Source organism: Megalobrama amblycephala, linkage group LG6 (genome assembly GCF_018812025.1).
Source record: "Megalobrama amblycephala isolate DHTTF-2021 linkage group LG6, ASM1881202v1, whole genome shotgun sequence".
In the NCBI taxonomy this organism is placed as follows: Eukaryota; Metazoa; Chordata; class Actinopteri; order Cypriniformes; family Xenocyprididae; genus Megalobrama; species Megalobrama amblycephala.
This window is the reverse complement of record NC_063049.1, coordinates 36,790,584-36,818,009: the sequence shown is the minus strand read 5'-3', so window position 1 is coordinate 36,818,009 and position 27,426 is coordinate 36,790,584. Positions and strand designations below refer to the sequence as shown.

The 27,426-nt window shown below is 39.0% G+C and overlaps 2 protein-coding genes across 2 annotated transcripts in view; both read left to right on the top strand.

The window, feature by feature from the left end:
- LOC125270626 (titin-like) overlaps positions 1–20,175 on the top strand; it is a 137,859-nt gene extending 117,684 nt beyond the window's left edge. Inside the window, 27 exon segments of the mRNA XM_048194421.1 lie at positions 18–302; positions 395–694; positions 796–2,862; positions 2,948–3,250; positions 3,348–3,653; positions 3,750–4,040; positions 4,129–4,425; positions 4,511–4,816; positions 4,907–5,209; positions 5,341–5,622; positions 5,719–6,312; positions 6,415–6,702; positions 6,792–7,091; positions 7,230–7,532; positions 7,640–7,942; positions 8,042–8,626; positions 8,721–9,023; positions 9,155–9,454; positions 9,616–10,185; positions 10,282–10,587; positions 10,677–11,270; positions 11,359–16,544; positions 16,651–16,807; positions 16,934–17,430; positions 17,537–17,690; positions 18,398–18,682; positions 18,804–20,175. Coding sequence (XP_048050378.1) covers positions 18–302; positions 395–694; positions 796–2,862; positions 2,948–3,250; positions 3,348–3,653; positions 3,750–4,040; positions 4,129–4,425; positions 4,511–4,816; positions 4,907–5,209; positions 5,341–5,622; positions 5,719–6,312; positions 6,415–6,702; positions 6,792–7,091; positions 7,230–7,532; positions 7,640–7,942; positions 8,042–8,626; positions 8,721–9,023; positions 9,155–9,454; positions 9,616–10,185; positions 10,282–10,587; positions 10,677–11,270; positions 11,359–16,544; positions 16,651–16,807; positions 16,934–17,430; positions 17,537–17,690; positions 18,398–18,682; positions 18,804–19,102 — 15,764 coding nt within the window. The 3' untranslated portion in view covers positions 19,103–20,175.
- Positions 20,176–22,636: 2,461 nt separating this feature from the next.
- On the top strand, positions 22,637–24,819 carry fkbp7 (FKBP prolyl isomerase 7). The gene is made up of 4 exons (XM_048194482.1): positions 22,637–22,935; positions 23,104–23,255; positions 24,325–24,452; positions 24,531–24,819. Exons 1-4 carry the CDS (start codon positions 22,709–22,711, stop codon positions 24,690–24,692), a joined length of 669 nt encoding a protein of 222 aa, XP_048050439.1. The 5' UTR covers positions 22,637–22,708; the 3' UTR covers positions 24,693–24,819.
- The last annotated feature ends 2,607 nt before the right edge of the window (positions 24,820–27,426 follow it).

Here is a 27,426-nt window from a genome sequence, read left to right as displayed (position 1 = left end):
AATCTTTTATCTTTCAGTTGCTCCAAACATTGAGTTTGGCCAGGAGTACTTTGAGGGAGTCTCTATTAAAGCTGGAGAAAACATCAGGCTCAAAGTTATTATCACTGGAAGACCAACACCAAAAGTTACCTGGTTCAGAGATAACATTGAATTAACTAAGAAAATGGTTGATATCACAACAATTTCTGGATCAAGTACCCTCTTTATCAGAGATGCTGACCGTAGTCACCGTGGTCTTTATACCGTGGAAGCCATAAATCCCTCAGGAACTAAAAAGGAATCAATGAAAGTTGAAGTCTTTGGTATGAATAATTTTTGTACCTTATCCATCTTATTTCTAGTTTTTTTTATATCCATATCTTTAACCTATGCTTCTATGATTTCTATCTTTAAGATACACCTGGAGAGCCTGTTGGTCCAATCACGTTCTCAGATATCTCTGAGGGCAAAGTAACACTTTCATGGAATCCACCTGAAAATGATGGTTGTTCTGAGGTCACTCATTACATTGTTGAGAAGCGTGAAACTTCGAAGATTTCATGGGCACTTGTTACAGATGAGTGCTTGGCATGCACATACACTGCCACCAAACTAATCAAGACAAACGAGTACCAGTTCCGTGTTTCTGCAGTCAATAAATTTGGTGTTAGCAGACCACTGGATTCAGCTCCTGTGATTGCACAGATGCAATACAGTAAGATAATAAACAGCTTATATTAAAATGTTTTTCTCAAATTTTATATACAACACTATAAAAAATATTTTCTGTAATTTCTTTCTTTTTCATCCCTACAGCTGTTCCAGATTCTCCTGGAACTCCAGATGCAACGGATGTTGATGGAGAGAGTATCACAATCAGTTGGGCTCCTCCAACACATGATGGTGGAAACCCAATAAAATATTACATTGTGGAAAGACGTGAAAAGAAGACTGGTCGTTGGCTGAAAGTCCTAACAAGGAAACCCATTGTTGAGGTTGCACACAGAGTGACTCATCTCACTGAGAATGTTGAGTATGAATTCCGTGTGTATGCTGTAAATGATGCTGGAATTGGAGCACCAAGCAACATTTCAATGCCAATTAAATGTGCTGAGCCAACAGAAGTACCTGATGCCCCATCTATTGTCAATGTGACCGACACTACCAATACATCTGTCAGCTTGGAATGGACCAGACCTGCCTGGGATGGTGGTATGGAAATCCATGGCTACATTATTGAAATGTGCAAGGGATCTGAAGTGGAATGGCGCAGAGTCAATGAGGATCTTTGTGTTGTCACAAAATACACTGTCACTGGTTTGGAAACCACTGCAGAGTACAAGTTCCGTATTTGTGCAGTCAATTCTGTTGGAAAGGGCGATGTCAAAGAGATATCTGAGTCTGTACAGGCAGTAGATAGGCTCTTGGCACCAGAAATTGACATAGATGCATCTTTTAAACAGACACATATTGTAAAAAGTGGAGGAAGTGTGTGTATCCGTATAGCCTTTAAGGGAAAGCCAACACCTACAGCTTCCTGGACAAAAGTAGATGGAGAACTTGGTGTTATGACAGACATCACCACCACCGAGACATTCACAGCTTTGACACTGGAAAACTGCACTAGAAATGATACTGGAAAATACACTCTTACTCTTGAGAACAGTAGTGGCAATAAATCTATTACTATTGCTGTCAAAGTGTTAGACACACCTGGTGTACCAGGGGCTCTCTCCCTCAAGGAAGTCTCGAGAGGAGCTCTCACAATTGCTTGGGAACCTCCTACCAACGATGGTGGTGCACGTGTTCATCATTACGTTGTTGAGAAACGTGAGGCAAGTCGTCGTACATGGACAGAGGCAGCACCCAAGACCACTCAAACAAGCCTGAGAATTTCTGACCTCCTGGAAGGTGTACCTTATTTCTTCAAAGTCATGGCTGAGAATCAGTATGGTCTTGGCGAAGCATATGAAATGCCTGACCCAGTTATTGCCACAGCTGAACCTGCTGCACCGAAGAGAGTTGATATCATTGATACAACTGACACATCAGCAACCCTGGCCTGGCTCAAGCCGGAGCATGATGGAGGAAGCCGTATAACAGGATATTGTGTTGAGTCAAAGGCTAAAGACGCAGATAAATGGGTTGTTTGTGGCACAACAAAAAACCTAAGCCTTGAAATTGAAGGACTTATAGAGAACAGTGAGTATGAATTCCGTGTCAAGGCAAAGAATGATGCTGGGTTCAGTGTGCCAAGGGAAGCTTTCTCCTCAGTCATCATTAAAGAGCCACGAATTGAACCTACCGCAGACCTCAGTGGCATCACCAACCAACTCATTATTAGCAGGATTGGTGAATCTTTTGAGATTGATGTTCCAATTAGTGGAAGACCTGCTCCAAAGGTATCCTGGAAGCTTGAGGAAATGAGGCTGAAACAAACTGATAGGGTGTCAATCAAGACTAGCAAAAACAGGACCACTCTCACAGTTAAAGACAGCATGAGGGGTGATGGAGGCAGATATTTCCTAACTCTTGAGAATGTCACTGGATCAAAGACTTTTAGTGTCACTGTCAATGTTATTGGCAGACCAAGCCCTCCGGAGGGCCCTATTGAGATTTCCTCAATTACATCAGAGTCATGCGTACTATCATGGAATCCACCTGAGGATGATGGTGGAACAGACATCACAAACTACATTGTTGAGAAGCGTGAATCTGGCTCCACCGCTTGGCAGCTTATTAACTCAAGTGTAAAGCATACTTCTTTCCATGTTTCACGTCTAACTAAATACATGCAGTACACTTTCCGTATCTGTGCTGAAAACCGTTTTGGTGTGAGCAAACCAACCGAATCTGAGACGATTGTTGCAGAGCATCCATTTGGTATGAAATAGATAATAAGAAATTAGCAGTTTTGAGATACTGTATGAAATATCAAATATCTTATTACATGTTTTTGTTTTCACAGTTCCTTCAGGCCCTCCAACAAAGCCAGAAGTGTTCTCTGTAACTGCCAACAGCATGAGCATTCGCTGGGAGGAACCATACCATGATGGTGGCAGCAAGGTCACTGGATACTGGATTGAAAAGAAGGAGCGTAACACAATTCTCTGGGTGAGAGAAAACAAGATTCCCTGCTTTGAATGCTACTACAAAGTGGAAGGCCTTGTTGAGGGTCTTGAATACCAGTTCAGAGTGTATGCAATGAATAGTGCTGGTCTCAGCAAAGCAAGTGAAGCATCAAAGAGAGCTGTGGCACAAAATCCAGTTGGTAAGTATATTACAATCAAAAAGTAATTCATATCCATTTAGATCAGAAAAAAAAACAATACTGATATGTGTTCTTTTATGATGATACAAATATATAGATCCTCCAGGAAAACCAGAAGTTACAAATGTATCAAGATCAACAGTCTCAATCAAATGGTCTGTGCCTCTAAACGATGGTGGAAGCCCAATCACAGGCTACATTGTTGAGCGAAAGCCATATACTGTCACTGGAGAAGGTCGATGGCTTAAGTGTAACTACACTAATGTTACTGACACACATTTCACTGTCACTGCACTGGGAGAAGGAGAGGAATATGAATTCCGTGTCATTGCCAAAAATGCAAATGGAGTATTGAGCCTGGCATCAGTTTCAACAGGACCAGTGACCTGCAAAGCAGAATACAGTATGTATAATACATGTTTCTGTCACAATACACACAAGACTAACATTGTATTAATAAAAACTCATAAATACTCATGACACTTAAATTGTTTTGTAGGTCCTCCAAAAGCAGAGCTGGACAGCAAACTTCTTGTGGACACAGTTACAATCAGAGCTGGATCTGATTTAGTGCTAGATGCTGCTGTTGGTGGAAAACCTGATCCAAAAGTCAGCTGGGCCAAGGGTACAAAAGAGCTAGAACTTTGTGAAAAATATGCTCTCCAGTACTCTAGTACCCGTGCTCTGGCAATCATCAAGTTCTGTGACAGAGATGACACTGGGAAGTATGTTCTGACAGTTAAGAATGCTAGTGGAACAAAAACCGCTGAGGTCAATGTTAAAGTGCTTGGTAGGTGTGCTAAACATACAGCCATACCATAAATGAACATGATCTTCAGTTTTAAATATGTTAATGATAATCTTTCTTCTTTTACAAGATACACCTGGTCCCTGTCAGGAGATTACAGTCAGCAATGTATCTGAGGAAAAATGCACAGTGTCTTGGAAAGAGCCACTGGAGGATGGTGGAGACCCAATAACACATTACATTGTTGAAAGAAGGGATACCAATAGACTTAACTGGGTTATCATGGAGGATGAATGCAAAGCCCTAACATACGAAATTAAAAGACTTTTCAAGAACAATGAATACATATTCCGTGTGAGAGGTGTGAACAAGTATGGATCTGGCGTGGCTGTACAGTCTACCCCCATCTTTGCCAGAAACACATTCAGTAAGTACCAGGATTAATATTAAAAACTTTAGATGAGATTTTGCAATTTTGCATCTTACAATTACACCTTCATTTCCAATTACAGCTGTCCCATCACCCCCTGGAGCCCCAGAAATCCTTGCAGTTGGAAAAGACTTTGCAACGATTGAGTGGCTGAAGCCTGAAAGTGATGGTGGCAGTGAAGTTACAAACTACTTGATTGAGTACCGTGAAAGAAAGAGTGTTAGATGGATCAAGGTGAACAGAGATTCTATTCTCAAGGACACATCTTTCAAAGTCACTGGTCTCCATGAAGGCAACATTTACCAGTTCCGCATAACAGCCATGAATGCAGCTGGAGATAGTGAACCTAGTGAAGTGTCAATGTATGCAGTATGCAGAGTACCAACAGGTATGTTCCCGAAACAACATACTTTTTAACATTTAAATGTGTATATTACAAAAGTAAAAATGTTTACATTATATTAAATCCCTATTTTAGGCATTTCAGGTCCACCTTCAATTCCACGGGTTACAGACACACACAAAGACAGTGTTAGTCTCGCTTGGACACGACCAGTTGAAGATGGTGGTGCTGATGTTATTGGTTATGTTCTTGAGATGCAAGAAGCTGGTGCAGAGGAATGGACAAAAGTGCATGAAAAGAATCTTAGGTTGACAGAACACACAGTTACAGGCCTTTCCGCTGGCAAAAAGTACTGTTTCAGAGTTGCAGCAGTCAATGTAAATGGAATGGGTGACTTCAGTGATCCTTGTGTAGAGACTGAACCTGTAGAAAGAATCGGTATGTTCAAACAACTTCTAAATGTTTGTATGGTACTGAAGTTTTATATATATATATATATACCAATGCAAAAAAGAAGCAATGTCCAGTGTATTCTCTAATAAATTCTAATTTTTTATTATTTATTCTAGAAATTCCTGACCTTGAGCTGCCTGATGAACTGACAAAGACAATTTGTCTGAGAGCAGGAAGTTCTCTGCGCCTACATGTTACTGTTACTGGTAGACCAATCCCAACTGTAACCTGGAGCAAACCTGGTGTGGACCTTGAAAATCGTGGCTTTATTGAGGTGACCAAAACTGCCACAACTCTCATTATTGACAAGGTGCACCGCTATGATGCTGGTAGATATACAATTGAAGCTTCCAATTCAGCTGGGAAGAAGGATGCAAGTATCCTTGTGAAAATCTATGGTATGTTTTCTCATATTAAATCCTGTAAATTATTTAGAGAGCATATAACGAAATACCATGAAATGGTGACTAACCAGCATGTGGATTCTTTCTCAGATACACCTGGTCCACCTGGTCCAATTAAGATGAAAGAACTCACAAAAGATTCAGCTCATATTACTTGGGATGCTCCTGAGGTTGATGGTGGAGCACCTGTCAACAATTACATAATTGAAAGACGAGAGGCATCAATGAGAGCATACAAAACAGTCACATCCAAATGCAGCAAGACATCATACAAAATTACTGGTCTGACAGAAGGAATGCTGTATTATTTCAGAGTCTTACCAGAGAATATCTATGGTGTTGGTGAACCTTGTGAGACAGGCGATGTTGTGTTGGTGTGTGAAGTTCCACTGCCACCAGCCAAGCTCGAAGTTGTAGATGTAACCAAATCCAGTGTTTCACTTGCATGGGAGAAACCTTTACATGATGGAGGCAGCAGACTCACTGGCTACATTGTTGAGGCTTGTAAGGCTGGTACTGACAAGTGGATGAAGGTGGCAACTTTGAAACTTACAGACTTTGAGTTCACTATCGTGTCACTGAATGAGAATGAGCAGTACCTCTTCAGGGTACGTGCTGTCAATAGCAGAGGAGCTGGTGAGCCAAAAGAAATTGTGACAGCAGTGACAGTTCAAGAACAAAGAGGTATGTATTATAATAATAACAATACAAGTCACAAGATGTTGTTGTTATTATGTCTCACTGTTTATGCCTCTTTCTTTTTGTTGTTTGTTTATTCTCTTTCAGTTATGCCAAAGGTTGATCTATCAACTATTCCACAAAAGATGATCAGTGTTTTGGCAGGCAAACCCCTTGAGCTTGACTTGCCAATCATAGGAAGACCACCACCAGTTTGCTCTTGGTTCTTCAATGACAATAGGTTAAAGATTGTGGAACGTGTGAAGATTAAGTCAACTGGAAAATTCTCTAAATTAACTATTCTTGACACCACCATTGATGATAGTGGAGTGTATACTCTAGAGGTGAAAAACACAACAGGAGTAATTACTGAAAACATCAAAGTCATCATTCTTTGTAAGTACCCACTCCCTACATTAAAATGGATATTTTAAAATGATTGAGAATTAATATTATTAACAACCCTCTTCTCTCTTTCTCTTTAGCTAAACCTGATGAGCCTCAAGGACCCATTAGATTTGATGAAATTGATGCAACATCAGTTACAATAAGTTGGGATCCACCTATGAGAGATGGTGGCGCACCAATTAGCAACTATGTGGTTGAACAACGTGATGCTCATCGCCCAGGATGGGTACCTGTTTCAGAATCAGTTAGCAGACCAACATTTAAATTTGACAGATTGACAGAGGGCGATGAATATGTGTTCCGGGTTGCAGCAACCAATCGTTATGGCACTGGGGAGTACTTACAGTCAGAAGTCGTAATGTGCAAGAGCTCCAAATGTAAGAAAAACATAAACATTTTTACATAAGAAACCTAAGAATTAAAAAAAAAAATAGCATATGCACATTAATATCTATGTATAGATAGACATAAATATTTTAGACCTACACGATTGCAATATTGAATTGTTGTTACAGCCATTCCCGGGCCGCCTGGAAGACCCATTGTCTTTGATGTATCACGTGACGGCATGACTGTTGCATGGGAGCCACCAGATGAGGACGGAGGCTTAGAGGTGTCTGGCTACATTATTGAACGCAAGGAGGTCAGATCAGACAGGTGGATCCGTGCTAATAAAAATCCAGTAACAATGACAAGATACAGATCCACTGGTTTAATTGAAGGCCTGGAATATGAGCACAGAGTGACAGCCATCAATGCTCGTGGTGTTGGCAAACCTAGCCTTCTTTCTAAACCAGCAGTAGCAAATGATCCAGTTGGTAAGCAAAATTTAGTGTGTTTTTTTTTTTTTTATATACTAAAATACTGCAGAATTTTGGTGCATTCAATTATTATCACTTATTAAACTATTGCATAATCCCTACAGATCCACCTGGATCACCTCAAAACCCACGAGTCACAGATACCACAAAATCTTCTGTGTCTCTGGCCTGGAGTCCTCCAGATGAGGAAGGTGGTGCTAAGGTTACAGGCTATCTAATTGAGATGCAAAAAATTGGTTCAGTAACCTGGATTAAGTGCAACACTACACCTTCACTGATCTGTGAATATACTTTGACACAAATGCCACAAGGAGAGGAATTCAAATTCCGTGTCATGGCTTGCAATTCTGGTGGTCCAGGTGAACCAGCTGAAGTACCTGGAGTTGTGACTATAACAGAGATGCTTGGTAAGGTCTCATGACCATGTCCTTAACTCCTTTTACTTATATGTGTCAAGTGTTACATGTATGAAATAATTTAATCATTTGAAATGTTCGGTGTTTCAGATCCTCCAAGTTATGATCTTGAAGCAAAATACAAAGATGTCCTTATAGTCAGATCTGGAGGAGTAATCAGGCTTTCAGTGCCCATCAAAGGCAAACCTACTCCTACCAGCAAATGGACCAAGGATGGATCAGAGGTGACCAACCGTGCAATGATTGCCTCTAATGAAGACGTATCTGAGCTTGTAATCAAACAAGCTGAAAGGTCTGATTCTGGCGTTTACTATCTCCATCTGGAAAATAAGTGTGGCAAAAAGATGCTTCCTATCAAGGTCAAGGTTATTGGCCGCTCATCTGCACCTGAAGGCCCTCTTGCATTTGATGATATACAAGCACATTCTGTAAGAGTTAGCTGGAAACCACCAACAGAAGATGGTGGTTCTGAAATTGTTGGCTACATTGTGGAGAGACGTGAAGTAACAAAAGCAGCTTGGTACACTGTTGACTCGCGGGTGGTTGACACATCCCTTGTGGTTAAAGGACTGGAAGAAAATGTTGAATACCACTTCAAGGTGACAGCAGAGAACCAGTTTGGAATCAGCAACTCCCTGAAATCAGAGGGAACTGTTGTACCAAAGACTCCCATTTGTAAGTGCTTGTCATTTGTCTCATTTCTAGGCATTGCATGTTTGTTAATAAACATAAAAACATTTTCTTTTGTTTTCTGTTGTTAATATTTTAGGTGTCCCAGAGGCTTCAGGCACTCCACCAGAAATCATGGATGTTACAAAGAGTTCTGCTGCTTTGGCTTGGACTAAACCTAAGGATGATGGTGGATCTCGCATTACTGGTTACTTCATTGAGTACAAAGAAGTGTCGTCTGATAAGTGGATTCGTCATGAGACAAAGATTACCTCAACAATGTATACTCTTAGTCAGCTCACTACTGATGCTGAGTATCAGTTCCGTGTAATTGCTGTAAATGACATTGGAGAGAGTGAACCAGGACCTGCATCAGATTCAGTAATATGCAAAGATCCATTTGGTAGGACCTCATTCTTAATTGGTCTTCATAATATGTACTCATAATATGTCTTCTGTTTATTAAGTAATTGATTCAAAATTGTTGCCTTGATTTATGGAAAATATTTTTTATTACACTGTTTATTCATTTAGATAAACCAAGCCAGCCAGGAGAAATTGACACCATGACTGTAACCAAAGACTACATTACAATTAAATGGGAGGCTCCAGCATGTGATGGTGGAAAACCAGTTCTTGGCTACTGGATTGAATATCGAAAGTCTGGAGAGAGTGCTTGGAAGAAATGCAATAAGGAGCGCACAAAGGAAAAACAGTACACTCAGGGTGGTCTACAAGAGGCAACTGAATATGAATTCAGAGTATTTGCTGAAAATGAAACTGGAATCAGCAGACCACGCAGAACAGCAACTGGCATCAAAACTAAACTGGGTGGTAAGCACTGTTTGAAATAACATTAGAGGGATTGTTGTGTGTATTGTGATTTGTCAATACAATAATAATATTCAGTATTTATCCCAATGCATTTTTGGGGATGTTTGACTAAAATAAATGTCATTATAGCTGTCCTTGTTGTTTTTTTTTTTTTTCTTCAGTTGGAACTAAACCAGGTCTTAGGAAAGAGATGGATGAAGTCACTGCCAAACTTGGACAAACTGCAACTCTCAAGTGTCAGATTATTGGAAGACCTGTTCCAGAAATTAAATGGTACAAGGGCGGAAAGGAAATCAAAGAGGGTCGCAAATATGCAGCAACCTCTGATGGTCGCAACCATACATTGACCATTTCAACAGATCAACAGGAAGATGAGGGTCTGTACACATGCAAGGCTGTGAATGAAGCAGGTGACTGTGAGACCAGTGGAACTCTGGTCCTTGAAGCAGCACCACAGTTCCCAGTGCCACTGAAAGACAAATTCTTTGCAACATGTGGTAGCACAGTGCGCATACATGTTGTTTACATTGGCCGACCTCAACCTAAAATCATGTGGCTTTATGGAGCAAAGGCTTTGGAGCCCTCTGAGAATGTGATCATTGAAAATACAGAGCATTACACTCATTTGATTCTCAAGAATGTACAGCGCAGAGTAAACGGAGGAAAATACAGAATCAGGATCAACAACCATTTCGGGGCTGCAGATACTGTAACTCAAGTTGAAATCTTAGGTATATGCTTAATAATTTGTCTCCTAATTCTCCTAAAGGTTTTGTAGTTAGCAGTAGAAATAAGAGCAATTAACATATTCTTTTGTTTGTTTTCAGATAAGCCTGCTATGCCTGAAGGTCCTCTTGTTCTTGATGCTCTGTTGAAGAATTCTGTGATTATTAGCTGGAAAGCACCCAAAGATGATGGAGGATCTATGATCACAAATTATATTGTGGAAAAGCGTGAAGACAAGGAAGGAGCAGAGTGGGAACTTGTATCATCATCCATCACAGGCACTTCATGCAGAATTCCTAACCTTGTTGAAAATGAGGGATACTACTTCCGTGTTTCAGCACAAAATCGTTATGGCAATAGTGAATTACTGGAGACTCCTTCTGCTATTCTCATCAAGAGCCAGCTAGGTAAGTTATAAAGAAATATGAGTAAAAAAGTAACCACAATTTTGTTGTTATTATTTAGTGTTGTTATTCAAATCAAAATTTTTTTACAGAGAGGCCAGGAGCTCCATTAAAACCAGTTGTGTCTGGAATTACCAAAAACTCCTGTGTTGTGTCTTGGAAGCCACCTCTCAGTGATGGAGGCTCTAAAATTAAGACCTACTGTCTTGAAAAGCAAGATAAGAAGAAGGGTGAATGGGCTGCAGTTACAACAGATGAAATCCACCAGACTGTTTATTCTGTCAAGGGCCTGACAGAAGGTTTAGTGTATGAATTCCGTGTGAAATGTGAAAACATTGGTGGAGAAAGTGAATACAGTGAAGTATCTGACCCTGTCATTCCAAAGACTGATGTCGATGTGCGTGCTCCTGCCTTCAAGGAAGACCTTAGAAACATGAGTGTAAAATTCAAGAGCAATGCAACATTTGTCTGCAAGATAACAGGACAGCCCAAGCCTGTAATAAAATGGTTCAAGCGTGGAAAGGAAATTCAAGCTGATGGCACCAAAATCAAGATCCAAGAATTCAAGGGAGGCTACCATCAGCTTGTTATTGCTGATTGCGATGCAGAAGACTCAACTGTATATCAAATCAGAGCGACAAACCAGGGCGGATCAATTTCTGCTACTGTCTCTCTAGATGTTGAAGGTAAGCTTCCAAAGTTTTATTTATTGTACTTTACTTGGCTATACAAGCTATTTCCAAACAACTGATTAAAATATTTCTGTTTTTTCAGTCCCTGCTAAGATTCATCTACCTAAGAATCTACAAGGAAAGGAGGCTATCCCTGCCCTTCGTGGTGAAGTAGTGAACATCAAGATTCCTTTCAGTGGAAAACCAGATCCAGTTATCACTTGGCAGAAAGGACAAGACCTTCTTGATAATGATGGACACTATCAAGTCATTGTCACACGATCCTTCACATCTCTTGTATTCGTGAATGGAGTAGAAAGGAATGATGCTGGTTTCTATATTGTGTGTGCCAAAAACAGATTTGGAATTGACCAGCAAACAGTTGAACTTGATGTTGCCGATGTGCCTGATCCACCACGTGGCATCAAAGCCAGTGAGATTTCAAGAGATTCTGTAACACTCCACTGGGTAGCACCAGCCAGTGATGGTGGAAGTAAAGTCACAAACTACATCATAGAGAAGTGTGCCACCACAGCAGAAAGGTGGATTCGTGTTGGCCAGTCTCGGGACACCCACTACACTGTTGTCAATCTGTTTGGAAAGACAAGCTATCAATTCCGAATCATAGCTGAAAATAAATTTGGTCAGAGTGCACCGTCTGAACCAAGTGGACCTGTTGTGACAAAGGAAGACAAATCAAGAGTTCTTAACTATGACGAAGAAGTTGATGACACCAGGCCAGTTTCCAAAAGCAAAGCTCCTCATTCAGAGACTAAGAATATTCATACCAAGTACATGATTGCTGAAGAGCTTGGCCGCGGACAGTTTGGTATTGTTCACCGGTGTATTGAGACCAGCTCTGAGAAAACTTACATGGCTAAATTTGTCAAAGTTAGAGGTGCAGATCAGGCACTAGTGAAAAAAGAAATTGCAACATTGAATGTGGCACGCCACAAGAACTTCCTGCTACTGCATGAGTCATTTGACAGCCCTGAAGAGCTAGTCATGATTTATGATTTCATCTCTGGTGTGGACATATTTGAGCGCCTTGGTACAGCCAACTTTGAGCTCAGCGAGCGTGAAATTGTTAACTATATCAGACAAGTGTGTGAAGCTCTTGAATTCCTTCACAGCAAGAGTTATGGTCACTTTGATATCAGGCCTGAAAATATAGTGTACACCACAAGAAAGGGAACTAATGTCAAGATCATTGAGCTTGGACAATCTAGACACCTTACACCTGGAGACCAATTTAAGGTTCAGTATACAACAGCTGAGTTTGCGGCACCAGAAATTCATCAAAATGAGATGGTTAGCACTGTGACAGATATGTGGTCTGTTGGTGTCCTTGTTTATGTTCTTCTTAGTGGACTTAATCCATTTGCTGCTGAAACTAATCAGCAAATGATTGAGAGCATTTGCAATGCCGAGTACAGTTTTGATGATGAAGTCTTTAAGCATGTAAGTGTTGAGGCATTAGACTTTGTGGACCGCCTACTAACCAAAGAGCGCAAACATCGTATGACTGCTACTGAGGCTTTGAATCATCCTTGGCTGACTATGAACTCAGAGCAGCTAAGCACTAGGTCCATCAAGATTACACGCCATAAGAGATATTACCAAGCCATGGTGAAGAAAGAATGGAACACTGTTGTCTCTTCTGCTCGTGTTGCCAGTGGTGGTGCGATCAGAAGTCAGCGAGGAGTAACAGTCTCTAAAGTGAAGATTGCACCATTTGAACATGGACCAGTTGCCGGACAAATTAAACACAGTGTTGCTGATGAAGGTGATGATATCAAGTTCATTTGCAACATTGACAATTATGACAGCACTACCGAAGTAACATGGTACTGTGGAGTAAGGCAACTAGAAGAAGGTGCTAGATACGAAATTACTTACGAAGATGGGCTTGCTACCATAACTATCAAGGGAATCAACAGAACAGATGATGGAACATACAGATGTAAAGTTGTCAATGAGTATGGTGAGGACAGTGCCTATGCTGAGCTCTTTGTCAAAGGGGTAAGATCCTATCGTGAGTTCTTTACTACACGTGTGGTAAAGAAAGTAAAACGCAGAGTTGACACAGCAAGACTACTCCAAAGACCACCTGAATTTACTTTGCCATTGTGCAACCGCACTGCTTACATTGGAGAGGATGTGCGCTTTGGTGTCACCATCACAGTTCATCCTGAACCTCGTGTAATATGGTTGAAAACGAGTCAAAAGATTTTGCCAGGAGATGATGACAAGAAATACACTTTTATTAGTGACAAGGGCCTGTATCAGTTAGTGATTCACAATCTTGACCCAGATGATGATGCAGAATACACTGTTGTGGCACGGAACCGATTTGGTGAAGACAGTTGCAAGGCTCGTCTCAAAGTGGTCCCTCGTCCTGCTCCTGCTGATAACACCTTGAGACCTATGTTCAAACGTCTTCTTGCTAATTTGGAATGTAGAGAAGGCCAGAGTGCACGTTTTGAAATGCGAGTGTCAGGACATCCTTCACTGAAATGGGAAAAAGATGGCATGCCTTTGGCATTTGGTCCACAAATTGAGGTTGTGCATGAAGGCTTAGATTACTATGTCTTACATGTAAGAGATACTCTTCCAGAGGATTCTGGCACATACAGAGTCATTGCAACTAACTCAGCTGGGTCTGCAAGTTGTCAAGCTATACTCAAGGTTGAACGTGTGGCACACATCAAGAAGGAGGGGACTGAGGAAGAAAAGAAGAAAAAACACGATCTTGATCAGCAAGAGATGGACAAGAAAGTAAGACTAACTCAGATACTAGCAGGTGCAGATGTTACCCCACTTACTCCAGTCGCACAGCAAGCGCTAAGAGAAGCTGCAACCATGTACAAGCCAGCAATCACTACCAAGAAAGTCAAGAGCGAAGCTGATGAAGCCAAAGAGAAAGAAGAGAAAAAGAAGAGAGCAGAAGAAAAGAGGTTGAGAATGCCATATGTTGTTCCTCCTCCTCGCATTGTTGCTCCTACTGCCCTTGAGGAGGACATGGAAATCAAACACTTTGTGCCATTCTCTGATATGAAGTGGTACAAGAAACTCAGAGATCAATATGAGTTCCCAGAGCCAATGGAAAAGTTTCCCCAGAAAAGACTTAAGCGCATCCGGCTGTCAAGGTGGGACCAGTTCTATGATATACCTGTGCCAAGAATTAAAGATCAATACAGACCAAAATGGCATATTCCTGTTTCACAAGATGACCTTGAGACCGTAAGACCAGCAAGACATCGCACACCTTCTCCAGAAATGGAGGCTTACTACAGAATCAGGAGACGCTCTCTTGGTGATCTTTCTGATGAGGAACTGCTTCTGCCTGTTAGAGATTACCTCTCAATGAAGAGGACAGAGGAAGAAAGACTTAAACTTGAGGATGAACTTCAGTTAGGCTATTCTGCTTCTCCACCAAGTCTGAGCCCTGTACGCTTTGAACTCTCTGCACTGCGTCAGCCATCACCTAAGAGAGCTACATATGATGAGGAGGAAGAGGAGGAAGTTCCCACATATGACTCATATCGTATTCCATCTAAATATGAGGCTGGTCCAAGCTATATTGACTTGCGTCAGCATCACGATAGGGCAACATACAGACCTCCAAGGCAAAAGCAAAGGTTATATGAGGAAAAAGAAGACCAGGAACTGCTTAGGTCAGTATCTACCACGACAAAATTAACTTCCTACAAGAGTAAACTGCAACACATTGAGTTTGAAGAGAAAACAAAGGTCAAAAGAAAGGAAAAAACAAGAGTTTCTGTGTCAGCAGTAACAGAGGCAGCCATAACTGATATACCTACAACATCATTCTCTCCTGGCTATGCTACAGTAACTCATCCTAAGAAACCTTCTGCAGCTGTGGCAGAAAAAGTTAGAACAGCTTCACCTGAAAAGACACGCCCACGTTCTCCCAGCCTTGGTTCTACTGAGAAAGCAGTCACTACAGCAGACTTGTCAACAAAAATTGATTATATGTCAAGGTATGAGTCAAGAAAGAAAGCCTTGAAAACCGAGAGGAAGTTTGAAATTGTGACCCAGCAGCCTTTTACTCTTGACCATGCTCCCAGGGTGACTGTAAGAATGCGCTCTCACCGTGTGCCAATTGGTCAAAACACCAAATTCACACTGAATGTCCAATCTAAGCCAGATGCACAAATTAAATGGTACCACAATGGACAGCAGATTGAAGAAAGCAGAAAATACCGTATGTTTAACATGAGTGGTGTTTTGTCTCTTCAAATCATTGACTGCCAGGAAGAGGACAGTGGCACCTACCGTGTCGTCTGTACAAATTCAAAGGGTGAAGCTTCTGACTATGCCACTCTCGATGTTGCTGGGGGTGGATTTTCTGCATATGCCTCACAACGCAAAGATGAGGAACCACCGACCCCTTTTGTCCCTGAGATGACTAAAACAGATGTTTATCATGTTTCATCCATAAAAGCAGCAGCTGTATCAGAATCACAAGTGGAAGTATCCGAAACTAAATCAGAAAGGGTAGAAGAGACAATTAAGACTCTTATTCAAGAAGAGAAAGCAACATCCGAGATCAAATTTGAAGCTACGGAAGTAACTACAGTTAAGGAAGTTGTGGTTGAGAAATTGTCAGAGACCAAACTTGAAGCTACAGAAGTGACAACAGTAGTGAAAGAAGTGGTTGAGGAAAAGAAACCAACTCGTCCAGCTACAATTCTGACTAAACCACAGTCACTCACAGTATCAGAGGGAGAATCGGTCAAATTCACATGTGATGTTGATGGTGATCCTGCACCCTCTGTAACATGGATGAAAGAGGGACAAGTAATTGTGTCATCTCATCGTTACCATGTCACCTCAACTGAACATAGTTCTACTTTTGAGATAACCAAAGTAGAAATGTCTGATGGAGGTAATTACACTGTAGTGGCAGAGAACTCTGAAGGTAAACAGGAGGCACAGTTCAGTCTAACTATTCGTAAACCAACACCTGTACAGAAAGTTGTTGCTTCACCTCCAAGAGTAAAGTCTCCAGAGTCTCCCCGTATAAAGTCACCATTTGGAATTAGGTCTCCGCAGAGAATTAAATCACCTGAACCAATTAAATCTCCACCAAGAGTTAAGTCTCCACCCATGGTAAAATCACCTACTCCAAAAGAAAAAACATCCAAGCCAACCTTCTCAGCAGAACTAAAAGACATCTCAGCCTCTGCAGATACTATTATAAAGCTTACAGTGAAACTGTCTGGTGAGCCTAAACCAACAATCTGCTGGATGAAGGATGGAAAGGTAAGAATGTTTTTTGTTTGTTTATTTATTTTTACTTAAAAAAAAAAAAACATTTATATTGTAGATTGGATGGATTTACAAATTAATTTGAACATTTTTCTCCCAGAACCTGTCTCAAGGTGGAAAATATGAAATCTTTGAAGAACATGGTTCAGCATATCTTGAAATCTATGAAGCTGATGTATCTGATAGTGGAGTATACACATGTACAGCCAAAAACAGTGCTGGATCTGTTTCTACAAACTGCACTGTTACAGTTCAAGGTATTATAATGCACAATTCAGGCCTCAAAATGCACATACAATGTAATTTTAGTCAGAATAATTTTGTGTAATTTTGCATGTACAGTTGTACTTTAATGAAAAAATGATCTACTCTTTCTGCTACAGCACGAACAACAGCAGTTGCCATGGAAAGAAAAGCAGAGTTGTCAGAACAAATAGTGAAAAAGGAGATTGCCTATGAGGAAGTGCAGTCCTTTACAGAAATTAAAGCATCAAAAACCCAAATAACAATAAATCAAGGTCAGACTGTCACACTACGAGCAAACATCCCTCAAGCCTCTGATGTGAAATGGATCCTGAATGGAGCTGAGCTATCAAATTCAGAGAACTACAGATATGGTGTGTCAGGCAACGATCACACCCTAACAATTAAAACCATCAGCTCCCATGACCAGGGAATTCTCACATGTGAGGCCAAAACTGAACATGGTGTGGTCAAGTGCCAGTTTGATATGACCATCAGTGCAATTCGTTCAGATGCACCAGATTTCGTTGTGCAACCACGCTCCCAGAATGTTAACGAGGGACAAAATGTCACATTCACTTGCGAAATCACTGGTGAACCTTCTCCTGAAATCGAGTGGCTCAAGGATAATGCAGTAGTGAGTAGCTTATCATTATATTTTGGGGGAGGAAACGAAAACAATTTATTTGTGTTTCACTCATAGCAGTGTGTTTACATGTTTACATGTCCTTTCATCCTTGCAGATATCCATTACATCAAACATGAAATTGAGCCGCTCTAAGAATGTGTACAACCTTGAGATTCACAACGCTACCATTGAAGACAGTGGAAAATACACAGTAAAAGCTAAGAACAAATTTGGACAGTGCTCTGCAACAGCATCACTGAATGTCCTCAGTAAGTGTTTGATCCATTCCTAAGAATAAAGTAGCACTCTTACAGTAACCAAGAATGAGCATCCTGTCCATGGTCAAACCAAACACGTTCATGATGTGTCTTGATTAAAACTCTGACTAAAAAGATTGCACACACTAATAATCAGTGCTCACTAATCAAGCTAACAAAATCTAACCATTCAGTTCTACAAACAGAACTATGTTCTTTTGATCTTTTTTTTACTTTGTTAACTTGATTTGCATCTTTAGTCACCTACTGAATTAATTACCACAATAAATGATATAGCATTGTATAATATAATTGCATTTGCAGTTGACGTAGTGATAATGTGTTACTGCACGAATATTCGAAGCTTTAAATAACCAAACCGTATTATAAGCATGCCATAGTTTGATTCATTTTATGTATACGTGCAAAAAATAACACTGTATTTAGAATAAAGTCAAAATAATTTGACATCTGTGTTCTTTGATTCGCTTTACCAAATGAATTTCCTTAAAGGTACAATATACAAGTGGTGCAACTAAAATATATATTTTATTGTAGTAATAGCCATCAAAAAATGTTCCAGTATTATTTGCATTGAATATGCCCAAAATTTTTAAACAGAAAACAGAGACCAGTTACTCCATTTGAATTGACTGTTGTACCTTTTTATGAAATCAGTTGCTTCAGTGACATGGTCATTATTTACTGTACTCTCACAGCTCTGGTTGAGGAACCTGCCAAAATGATAATTATGGAGAAAGCCTCTGATGCTACGAGCATGCAGGGCAGTTACGCTGCCAAGCATGTGGTTTCACAAATGCAAGAGACATCCTTCAGCAGTTCCAGCATGGCTGAGGTTAAATTTGAGAGCATGTCAGCGGCTAGCATGACCTCTATGACTTCTGAAAGAATGATAGCTATGAGCTCCAGCAGTATGATGGCAATGTCCAGTCACTCGCATGTTGAGGGGTCATCCATCAAAGCCATTTCTCTTGGCCGCAAAGGTGAGATGGAAAATATATGCATCTTTGCTACAAAACAAAAAGCATTTACAGTGCAACAAAACATATCAGCAGAGCTATATCACCATAATAATATATATTTTTTTGTTTGTCTTTTAATCAGGTATACCACCAAAGATTGAGGCTGCCCCTAAAGATATCAGTATCGAGTCAGGGAAGGTCCTGACTGTAGCCTGTGCTTTCACTGGAGACCCAACCCCTTGCATAGAATGGTCACGTGCAGGGAAGACACTGTCCAGCAAGGAGGAGAGTGGACGATTGCAGATTGACTCTTCTCAAGATGTCACCACTCTTGTTATAAGTGGAGTGAAAGAGACTGATGCTGGTGCATACACCTTAAAACTTGTTAACGAGTTTGGATCTGATACCACTACTGTCAATGTCAGCATTCGATCCATGTAAAAAAAAAATGATAATAATTATTATATAATAGTAATCCAATCCTCACCCCATTTCCCTCATTCAAAACCTTTTTATTTATAGAATGAGAAAAAAAATACTCTGTTCTTGAAAAAGACCTGGATTTCTGTTCTTGTAAATATGAACTATTTTTATACCAAACTTGACATTAATTTATGCCAAACTAGACTAAAGTCTAAAGCTGTTATAAAATGTGCCATATTGGATAATTATGACCAGAAGCTCTGCACCATTTTGTGACATGTACATAATGTATATAGCCGAATTTACCGGTTATGGAAAATGTATGCATTGTTATTTATGACAATATTAACAAATGGAACTAAATGTTTAACAGGAGAAAGTTTCACATGGAACGAATACCCTGTAAAACCTGAAACGAAACAAAACTATGTGCCTCAACAATAAGTTGAAGTCTTAAGATTGCCTCAACAGGTAGAGAGGCTCCCTGTTGAAGTTTACTAAAATCAAAGAGACAAAGTTATGCACTGTACATTTGTGCGTGCAGTAATGCAGTACACAAGAATTTATGACTTGAACATAAGACCTTGAGTGCTGTTTGCATTACCCTCATGTAAGCAGGACAACTAGGCCTTGTGTTCAGACTGACGAAGTCATACCGCCATTTTAATGACAAGCTCAATGTGCGAGCGGCCTGCACAATGAGTTAATTATAATGTTTGTGCACGGTTTCTGGCAAAGGACTGTTTGAATTTTGATTTTATTAAAGTAACATCACCTGGCCAATAGTTGTAAAATCAGTTCAAATGCTTCTTTGCAGAAGCTGTGCCAACTCCTGGAGGATTGCTAGGTTATATTTTGTGTGTTTGTGTGTGTGTTAGCTTTAGAATCTCACTTTGTCAGCAGTCAGGGTATCCATCAAGCTATGTACCACAGAGACTTCATGTGCTGTGCAAAGAAAAGAAAAATACATGAATGTAATACCCTGCACATTGATTTATTAGAACTAATTTATGTAGTGTTACCCATATATTCAGCCTCCTTGAGTTTTATGAATTACTGATTTAATAAAGCATGTTTTCAGCACCATAAAATGTTTGTCTGTATTCCATAAACGAACGCTACTTAAATGTATGAAATATGTTTACTCACTCATCGAATAACAGCTTCATGTCTTCAATAGTTTGGTTACAATTTAAATGTGTTTTCATAGAAAGCAGGTTCCTTTACAGTTTTATCTACTGACAGTTAATTTGATAGGATAGCCTTTTTGTATGGAGTTAATACTGTGCCATAATTAAACAAACAAATCCAGCATTTTGCAAACAAACACGATCTGCTTTGCAAAGGAAAACTCGACTCGCAAACAAACAGAAAGTGTTGCGCAAATACAAAGGGGAGTTTGAGTGAAAACGCAGAGTAACAAATACATGTATTGTTTTACAAATATAAATAAATGAGCCTACTTCAAACCATCCTACAAATAGCATGTAACCTTTGAACAAATACCAAATCTAGTGCATACAAACACACACCTGTCTGTTACCATTGTAAGACACATCTTTTTATGAGATCTCTCGGCTTGATTTTCTCACAAATGTGTGCAGGCAGATTTTCTCACAAATGCAGGTGAGCAACTTCCTCTTCCAAAACAGCAGATGGCGCTTTGCTATGGGTCAATTCAGTCTAGTCTTTCGAGAGAAGCCCCGAAACATGCGTTTATAATAATAATAATAAACTTTATTTTATAGCACCTTTAAAAGTTGCATCTCAATGCGCTTTACAAGAACATACAAATACAATGGAATAGGTGAAATAAAAAATAGAAACATGCATCAAAACACATTTCAAGACATACATATATACACTAGATTTGGTATTTGTTCAAAGGTTACATGCTATTTGTAGGATGGTTTGAAGTAGGCTCATTTATTTATATTTGTAAAACTACATACTGTATATTTCTTACTCCTCTGCGTTTTCGCTCCAACTGACCTTTGTATTTGCACAACACATTCTGTTTGTTTGCGAGTCGAGTTTTCCTTTGCAAAGCAGATCGTGTTTGTTTGCAAAATGCTGGATTTGTTTATTTAATTATGGCACAATATTAACTCCATATTTTTGAATCAGTAACATATCCTTTCTCCTTCTTGCACTAGTTAAAAAAAACACTTTAAATGATTAAAATAAACTAAAAAAGTAATGTTTAGTAACAATTAAAGGAACATTATCTTTCACAAACATGAAAACGTGTCCTGCAGTGGCTTAGCAAGTCAGCCCCGGGCCCATATGCAAAAAAAATTTACGGGCCCCCCTTGGCTTCGTGGACTAATATGAATAAGATATCATCACTAACAGCACTACAGTAGGCCTACTATGCGCTCCTCCATCATTTTTACTTTGCATTGCAGATCTATTTCAAAAATGTCAAACAAACCCGCTTTTCAGCACAATCTGCGCTTGAATTCGACCGATTTGACTTTGGAATTTCAGAATGATCATAGCATCATTTCAGATGCGATGAGTCCGAAGATTATTCCAGTTATGAATTAATTATTCTGTCACAGACTATTTTAATGCACGTTTTATTCCTAATAAATTTACTAGAAGTTTCTTCTCTAAATTTGTTTCCATTATATTTTATGTTCATTTTATTTCGTTGACTAGGCCTATCCACCCCAGCAAGAGTACGAGTTACAATTATTCAAATTTTGTGCAGTATCTTAAAATGTGCAGACGTAGTCATTTTTTCAGAAAACCAATATGACTCATTTAAAATTCTGTATTACTGACATTACTGCATGCATAAGTTTCAGAAACCCACTTTAAAAATGAAAGCGAATACCGGTCAAATACAATAGATCATCGCTAAGACATGGCATGGACCATTTTATGGTCCATTTATTCAGATTCTTAATGATTTTCAGTACATTTAACATAGATAGGATATAGCAAGTTATTGACAACATTATTTCTATTATACTTCATTTTTCTGAACAAATGTACACAGGTTGTGTCTCGAGACTTTGAAAGTATTTGGCTGCAGAAAGACGCGTTCGGCGTGTGCACTGCGCACTATCTAGTGGACTTTTGTTTTCAAACACTCAATTCACTCTCGCATGGGCTGTTTTCAGTACACACACTGTCCGTGCCATCGAGAAAAAAAAAAAAAAAAAAAAAAGGGCTGCACGCGGACGGGGAGTGCGGACGTCCGCGAACCCTCCTGATGACCAAAATTTCGCAATGCGGACGGTGCGCGGACGCCCGATGTATACTTTGGGGTTAAGCCCGTAATAGTGGGCCCCCAATCCTCCCGTTCCTATATTCACGTGCATACCTTGCATGCCCAGACGCTACGCCACTGGTGTCCTGCAGTGGCCTGTTTTACAACATGCTCTGTTTAAAACAGCATCTTAATTATTATTTTGATTTTTCCTAATTCTAGAATTATTGCTATAATTCCTTCTCGCTGTGATATATACAGACGTACAGTATATAACACATCTGCATCTATTCAAAATCGAAAGCAGGAAAAAAAAAAATACATTTAACACCCCGAAATGAGAAATCTGAGTACTGGGCGGCACTGCCGCGTCAGCTGTCCGGCCTCCGACGCCACGCCGACAGATGTGCAAGATGTCTCTGCGGTCTACGTTTTACTTTTGTTTGATTTTGTTTCTGCAAACGTTCAATCTCTTCATCGTATTAATTCGTGCAAATGAATCAAAACACGATGTTAAAATTGAGGTTACGTTTCTGCCTGAAAACTGCAGCCAGAAATCCAAGAGAGGAGACATGTTGAATGCCCATTATGATGGATACCTAGCTAAAGACGGATCTCAGTTCTATTGCAGGTAAACGTTTTGTTTTGTTTTGTTTTTACACAAAGTTATTGTATTAAATATTGCAGGCTATATTTATCCGCTTCAAGGTAGGGTTATTAACAGTGTATTTAGTAACGTACTAAATAAAGTCTTATTTCCAACCTAAGCCAAGTAAAGCTGTTCGTTTTCATTTTCTAGTCGTTCGACAAGCACGGGTCACCCACACTGGTTTGTGTTAGGCGTTGGAGAAGTTATTAAGGGTCTCGATATAGGCCTGAACGACATGTGTCCCGGTGAGAAGAGAAAAGTTACAATTCCTCCTTCCCTGGCGTATGGAGAGAAAGGAAAAGGTAGGTGTTTTACCTCAAATACGTAGAGAATCGTGTGTGTGTGTGTGTGTGTGTGTGTGTGTGTGTCCTGGTATTCCCTCATTGTGAGGACCAAATGTCCCCACAAGAAAAGTAATAACAGTAATATGCTTGACCTTGTGGGGACATTTTTGGGCCATATGAGGAAAGCAGCTTATAAATCAAACTAAATGTTGTTGTTTTTTTTTTTGCATAACGTTTTCTGTGAGGGTTGTTGTTTAGGGGCAGGGTTAGGGGATACCGTTTGAACAGTATAAAAATCATTATTGTCTGTAGATAATCCCCATAAAATAGGAAACCCAGCATGTGTGTGTACTGCATTCACAAAACAACAACCAAGTAATTGAGTACACCCTATTTTAGATGGCAATTAAGGAGCAAATGCTTAAAATTCTTATTTCCCCCCATAAATAGAATTATTTCTCAGATTATTTATTAAAAATGTAACTATAAGCCAGAAATTTGAATAAAGGTTGAGTCTGCATTAATAAAATATAAAAGATGACCCCAAATGTAAATGGATACAACAGTGCTGCTCAGTTGACATCAAACTGTAGGACAACCCCGAAGACTTTCAAGTTTTATTCTCCAACCTAAAGTACATTTCCAATGCTGCTATGGAGCTGAAAATAAAATGATCTCCTTGAAAGGGACCCTCCTTCTAAAAAATCTAAGGCACTATATATTTTTTCTACCCAGTATTAGGATATTACAGAATCATTTTCAGTTCAATTCACGTTTACTTGTTCAGAGCTTTTCACAATGATTTCAAAGCAGCTTTACTGAAAATACCACTACTCAACAATACAGCATAATAAAAATGAGCACCCTCAGGATGGTGCTGGACAGTGGTGATAAAAGAAACATAAATACTATATGAACATACATAGAAAGGTAAATTATATTAAATCTGTTTGGTTTTCTCTTCCATGGTCCCCTAATTTAAATTATTAATATAAGCAAATCCATTAAAATTACACAAGAAAAAAGTTACATTTAAAATTTAAGGGCTTAAATTAAACCAATAACAACCTTTCTGTGGTGGATTTAGGTCCTGTACCGCCAAATGCAACAGTGATCTTTGAGGTGGAGCTTTTGTTCATAACCAGAGGACCACGCAGCATAGAAGCCTTCAAAGAAATTGATGTTGATGACGACAAGGCCCTGACAAAAGAAGAGGTAAATATGCAATACTGTTGTATTAGGAATTTACTTTTTTTAAAATTATTTACATAAATTGTTATTTTGGATTTACAGATAAAAGAATACTTGAAAATGGAAGCCAAGAAGTTAAATTCACAGAAAGATGAATCCTATTTTGATGATGTTGTGGCAGATGTGTTCCAAAAGAATGATCACAACGCTGATGGGACCTTATCACTCAATGAGTACAATGTTTATGGGCATGATGAACTGTGAACACTACTAGACAACTCATGCAGCTCATGCACTGGACATTCTCTACAAGATACTCTTCACATTGTGATCAAGGATATTGCTTTGATAAATACCACTACATTTTGAATAAAGTTGACTCAAATACTAATTTGTACTGATTGTATCATGCAAAAACCTAAATAGATGCTTTTTAGAAAACTTTTCTCAAAATGCTTGCATGTCACGTCACCTTTATTTATATAGCGCTTTATACAATACAGATTGTTTCAAAGCAGCTTTACAGTGATAACAGGAAAATGATTCAAAGATGCAAACAGAGTTCAATGCGGGTGTACAGCAGTTTTAAAAGAAAATAGTGTCATTGTTCAGCTGAAGTCAGTTCAGTGATGATTCAGTTCTGTTGTAAAGATCATCGATTATTAAATTAGTTGACTTCATCTATAAAGCAGTTCTTCAGAAAAACAGTGATGTCATCATCCAGCTCACTTCAGTTCTCATCCAATAGTTTCAGTTCAGTTAAATCAATATTGTTGAATAAAGCTTGCATCTTGCATCTGCTCCAATTTATCAAACCAGGTTGTTTTTTTGTTTGTTTTTTGTTGAACCACAGAATAAAATATTTTAATTAAAACAATACACAAATGCACAAATAAAGTATCTTTTGGACATTTGCATATAATACTCATATGACATCTATAAATTATGCAGCCTCAAAAACATTAGTATTAAGTATCTCCAACACTACAGTACAAAGTGTAAGAATTGTGTCATTGCAACCTCAGACATAGAAGGCTATGATGCATTCTGTGTAAAGCTGGTTATCTTGAACTCTAACACCACATTTAAAGGGTCAGTTTACCCAAAAATGAATTACTCACCCTCATGTAAGACCTTTGTTCGTCTTCAGAACACAAATTATGATATGTTTGATAAAATCTGATGGCTCAGTGAGGCCTGCATTGAGATCTAGTTAGCTTCGACTTTCAAACGCCCAGAAAGCTACTAAAAACATATTTAAAACACTTCATGTGACTACAGTGGTTCAACCTTAATGTTATGAAGCGACAAGAATACTTTTTGTGCGCCAAAAAAACAAAATAACGACTTTATTCAACAATATCTAGTGATGGGCGATTTCAAAACACTGCTTCATGAAGCTTCGAAGCTTTACGAATCTTTTAGTTCGAATCAATGATTCGGACCCCTGCCAAAGTCACTTGATCCACTGAAATTTTGAAACACTTATGACATAACGAAGCCTCGTTTACTGAAATCACGTGACTTTGGCAGTTTGAGAACATTTGTTATGCGCTCTGAACCACTGATTCGAAACAAAAGATTTGTAAAGCTTCATGAAGCAGTGTTTTGAAATCACCCATCACTAGATATTGTTGAATAAAGTAGTTTTGTTTTTTTGGCATACAAAAAGTATTCTCGTCGCTTCATAACATTAAGGTTGAACCACTGTAGTCACATGAACTGTTTTAAAATGTCTTATAGCTTTCTGGGCATTTGAAAGTCTAAATTAACTTGCTCTTAATGCAAGCCTCACTGAGCTATCAGATTTTATCAAAAATATCTTAATTTGTGTTCTGAAGATGAACGAAGGTGTGGAACGACATGAGGGTGAGTAATTAATGACAGAATTTTCATTTTTTGGGTGAACTAACCCTTTAAAAGCCAGCACCATTCAAAATTTGTTCTTGACAGGATATATGATGATTCCATCTATGGTTCCATGAAGAACATTTAACATCCATGGAACTTATTATAAAGTGTTTCCAAAACCTTTTGTGTAAGTATACAGTAAAAAAGTACTTACAAATCATTTGCAAACTATTGGTTTATAATCATAGTTTACATATTGTAGTCTCTACATTGTTAAAATATTAATAGCCTATATACAAATATATTAGGTTTTTATAGTGGAAAAATGTTCTTCAGATTTTTTAAATGTTCTTCACAGATAACAGTTAGATTGTGTAGATAATAGTTTTCGAACACAGTTCACAAACCACTTTTTACAATCGTTATATTAAATTTTCTTTTTATCATTGTATAATGTTGAATAAATGACAAACAGCATTTGCTAAACAAAATGTATTTGCCACGTGTTTGATTGTGAAATAATAGCTTCTATGACACATGGTTCACAGGATTCCATAAGGGAAAAAGACATTTTATTGACCAACCTTTCTTCCTTTAAATCCGAAGGCCAATAGCGTTTAAGCTTACGGCCAGCCTTTATATGGAACAGGCAGCTTTTGTGACCAATTGCAGCATGCTCATTGCTCCGACCTGCAGAGCCCAACACTTGAATACCCATTAAGAACACTAGGTGGCTCTCTAATACAACTATTTAAATGGTTGAACACTTTCTTTGATGCTGCTTTAAAAAACTAAAATTTCTTGTAGTTAACTTTAACAGGGAAAAAAGTTAAGGGGGAAAAAACCAGTAGTATTATTGTTTGATTGGTGAGAGAGATAAGGAAGAATCTTTGGTGAGGAGAATTACATTGTTTTATGATTTATAGACAAACATGTACAGTAGGCTAAGAAAAATGCAAGCAGTAACTATTACGCATGCATTTCCAAACAACCAGAGGTCAACGAAACTATTAAATGAGACCCTATCATGCAGAGAACTGACATTTTTAGGCACAGACTTAAAACTTGGTTTTCGTGTAAAACTCTGACTCCCTCAACTCCCCCACATGCCAAAAGTGACGTAAACCATGTCCGTGCCAAGATTCAG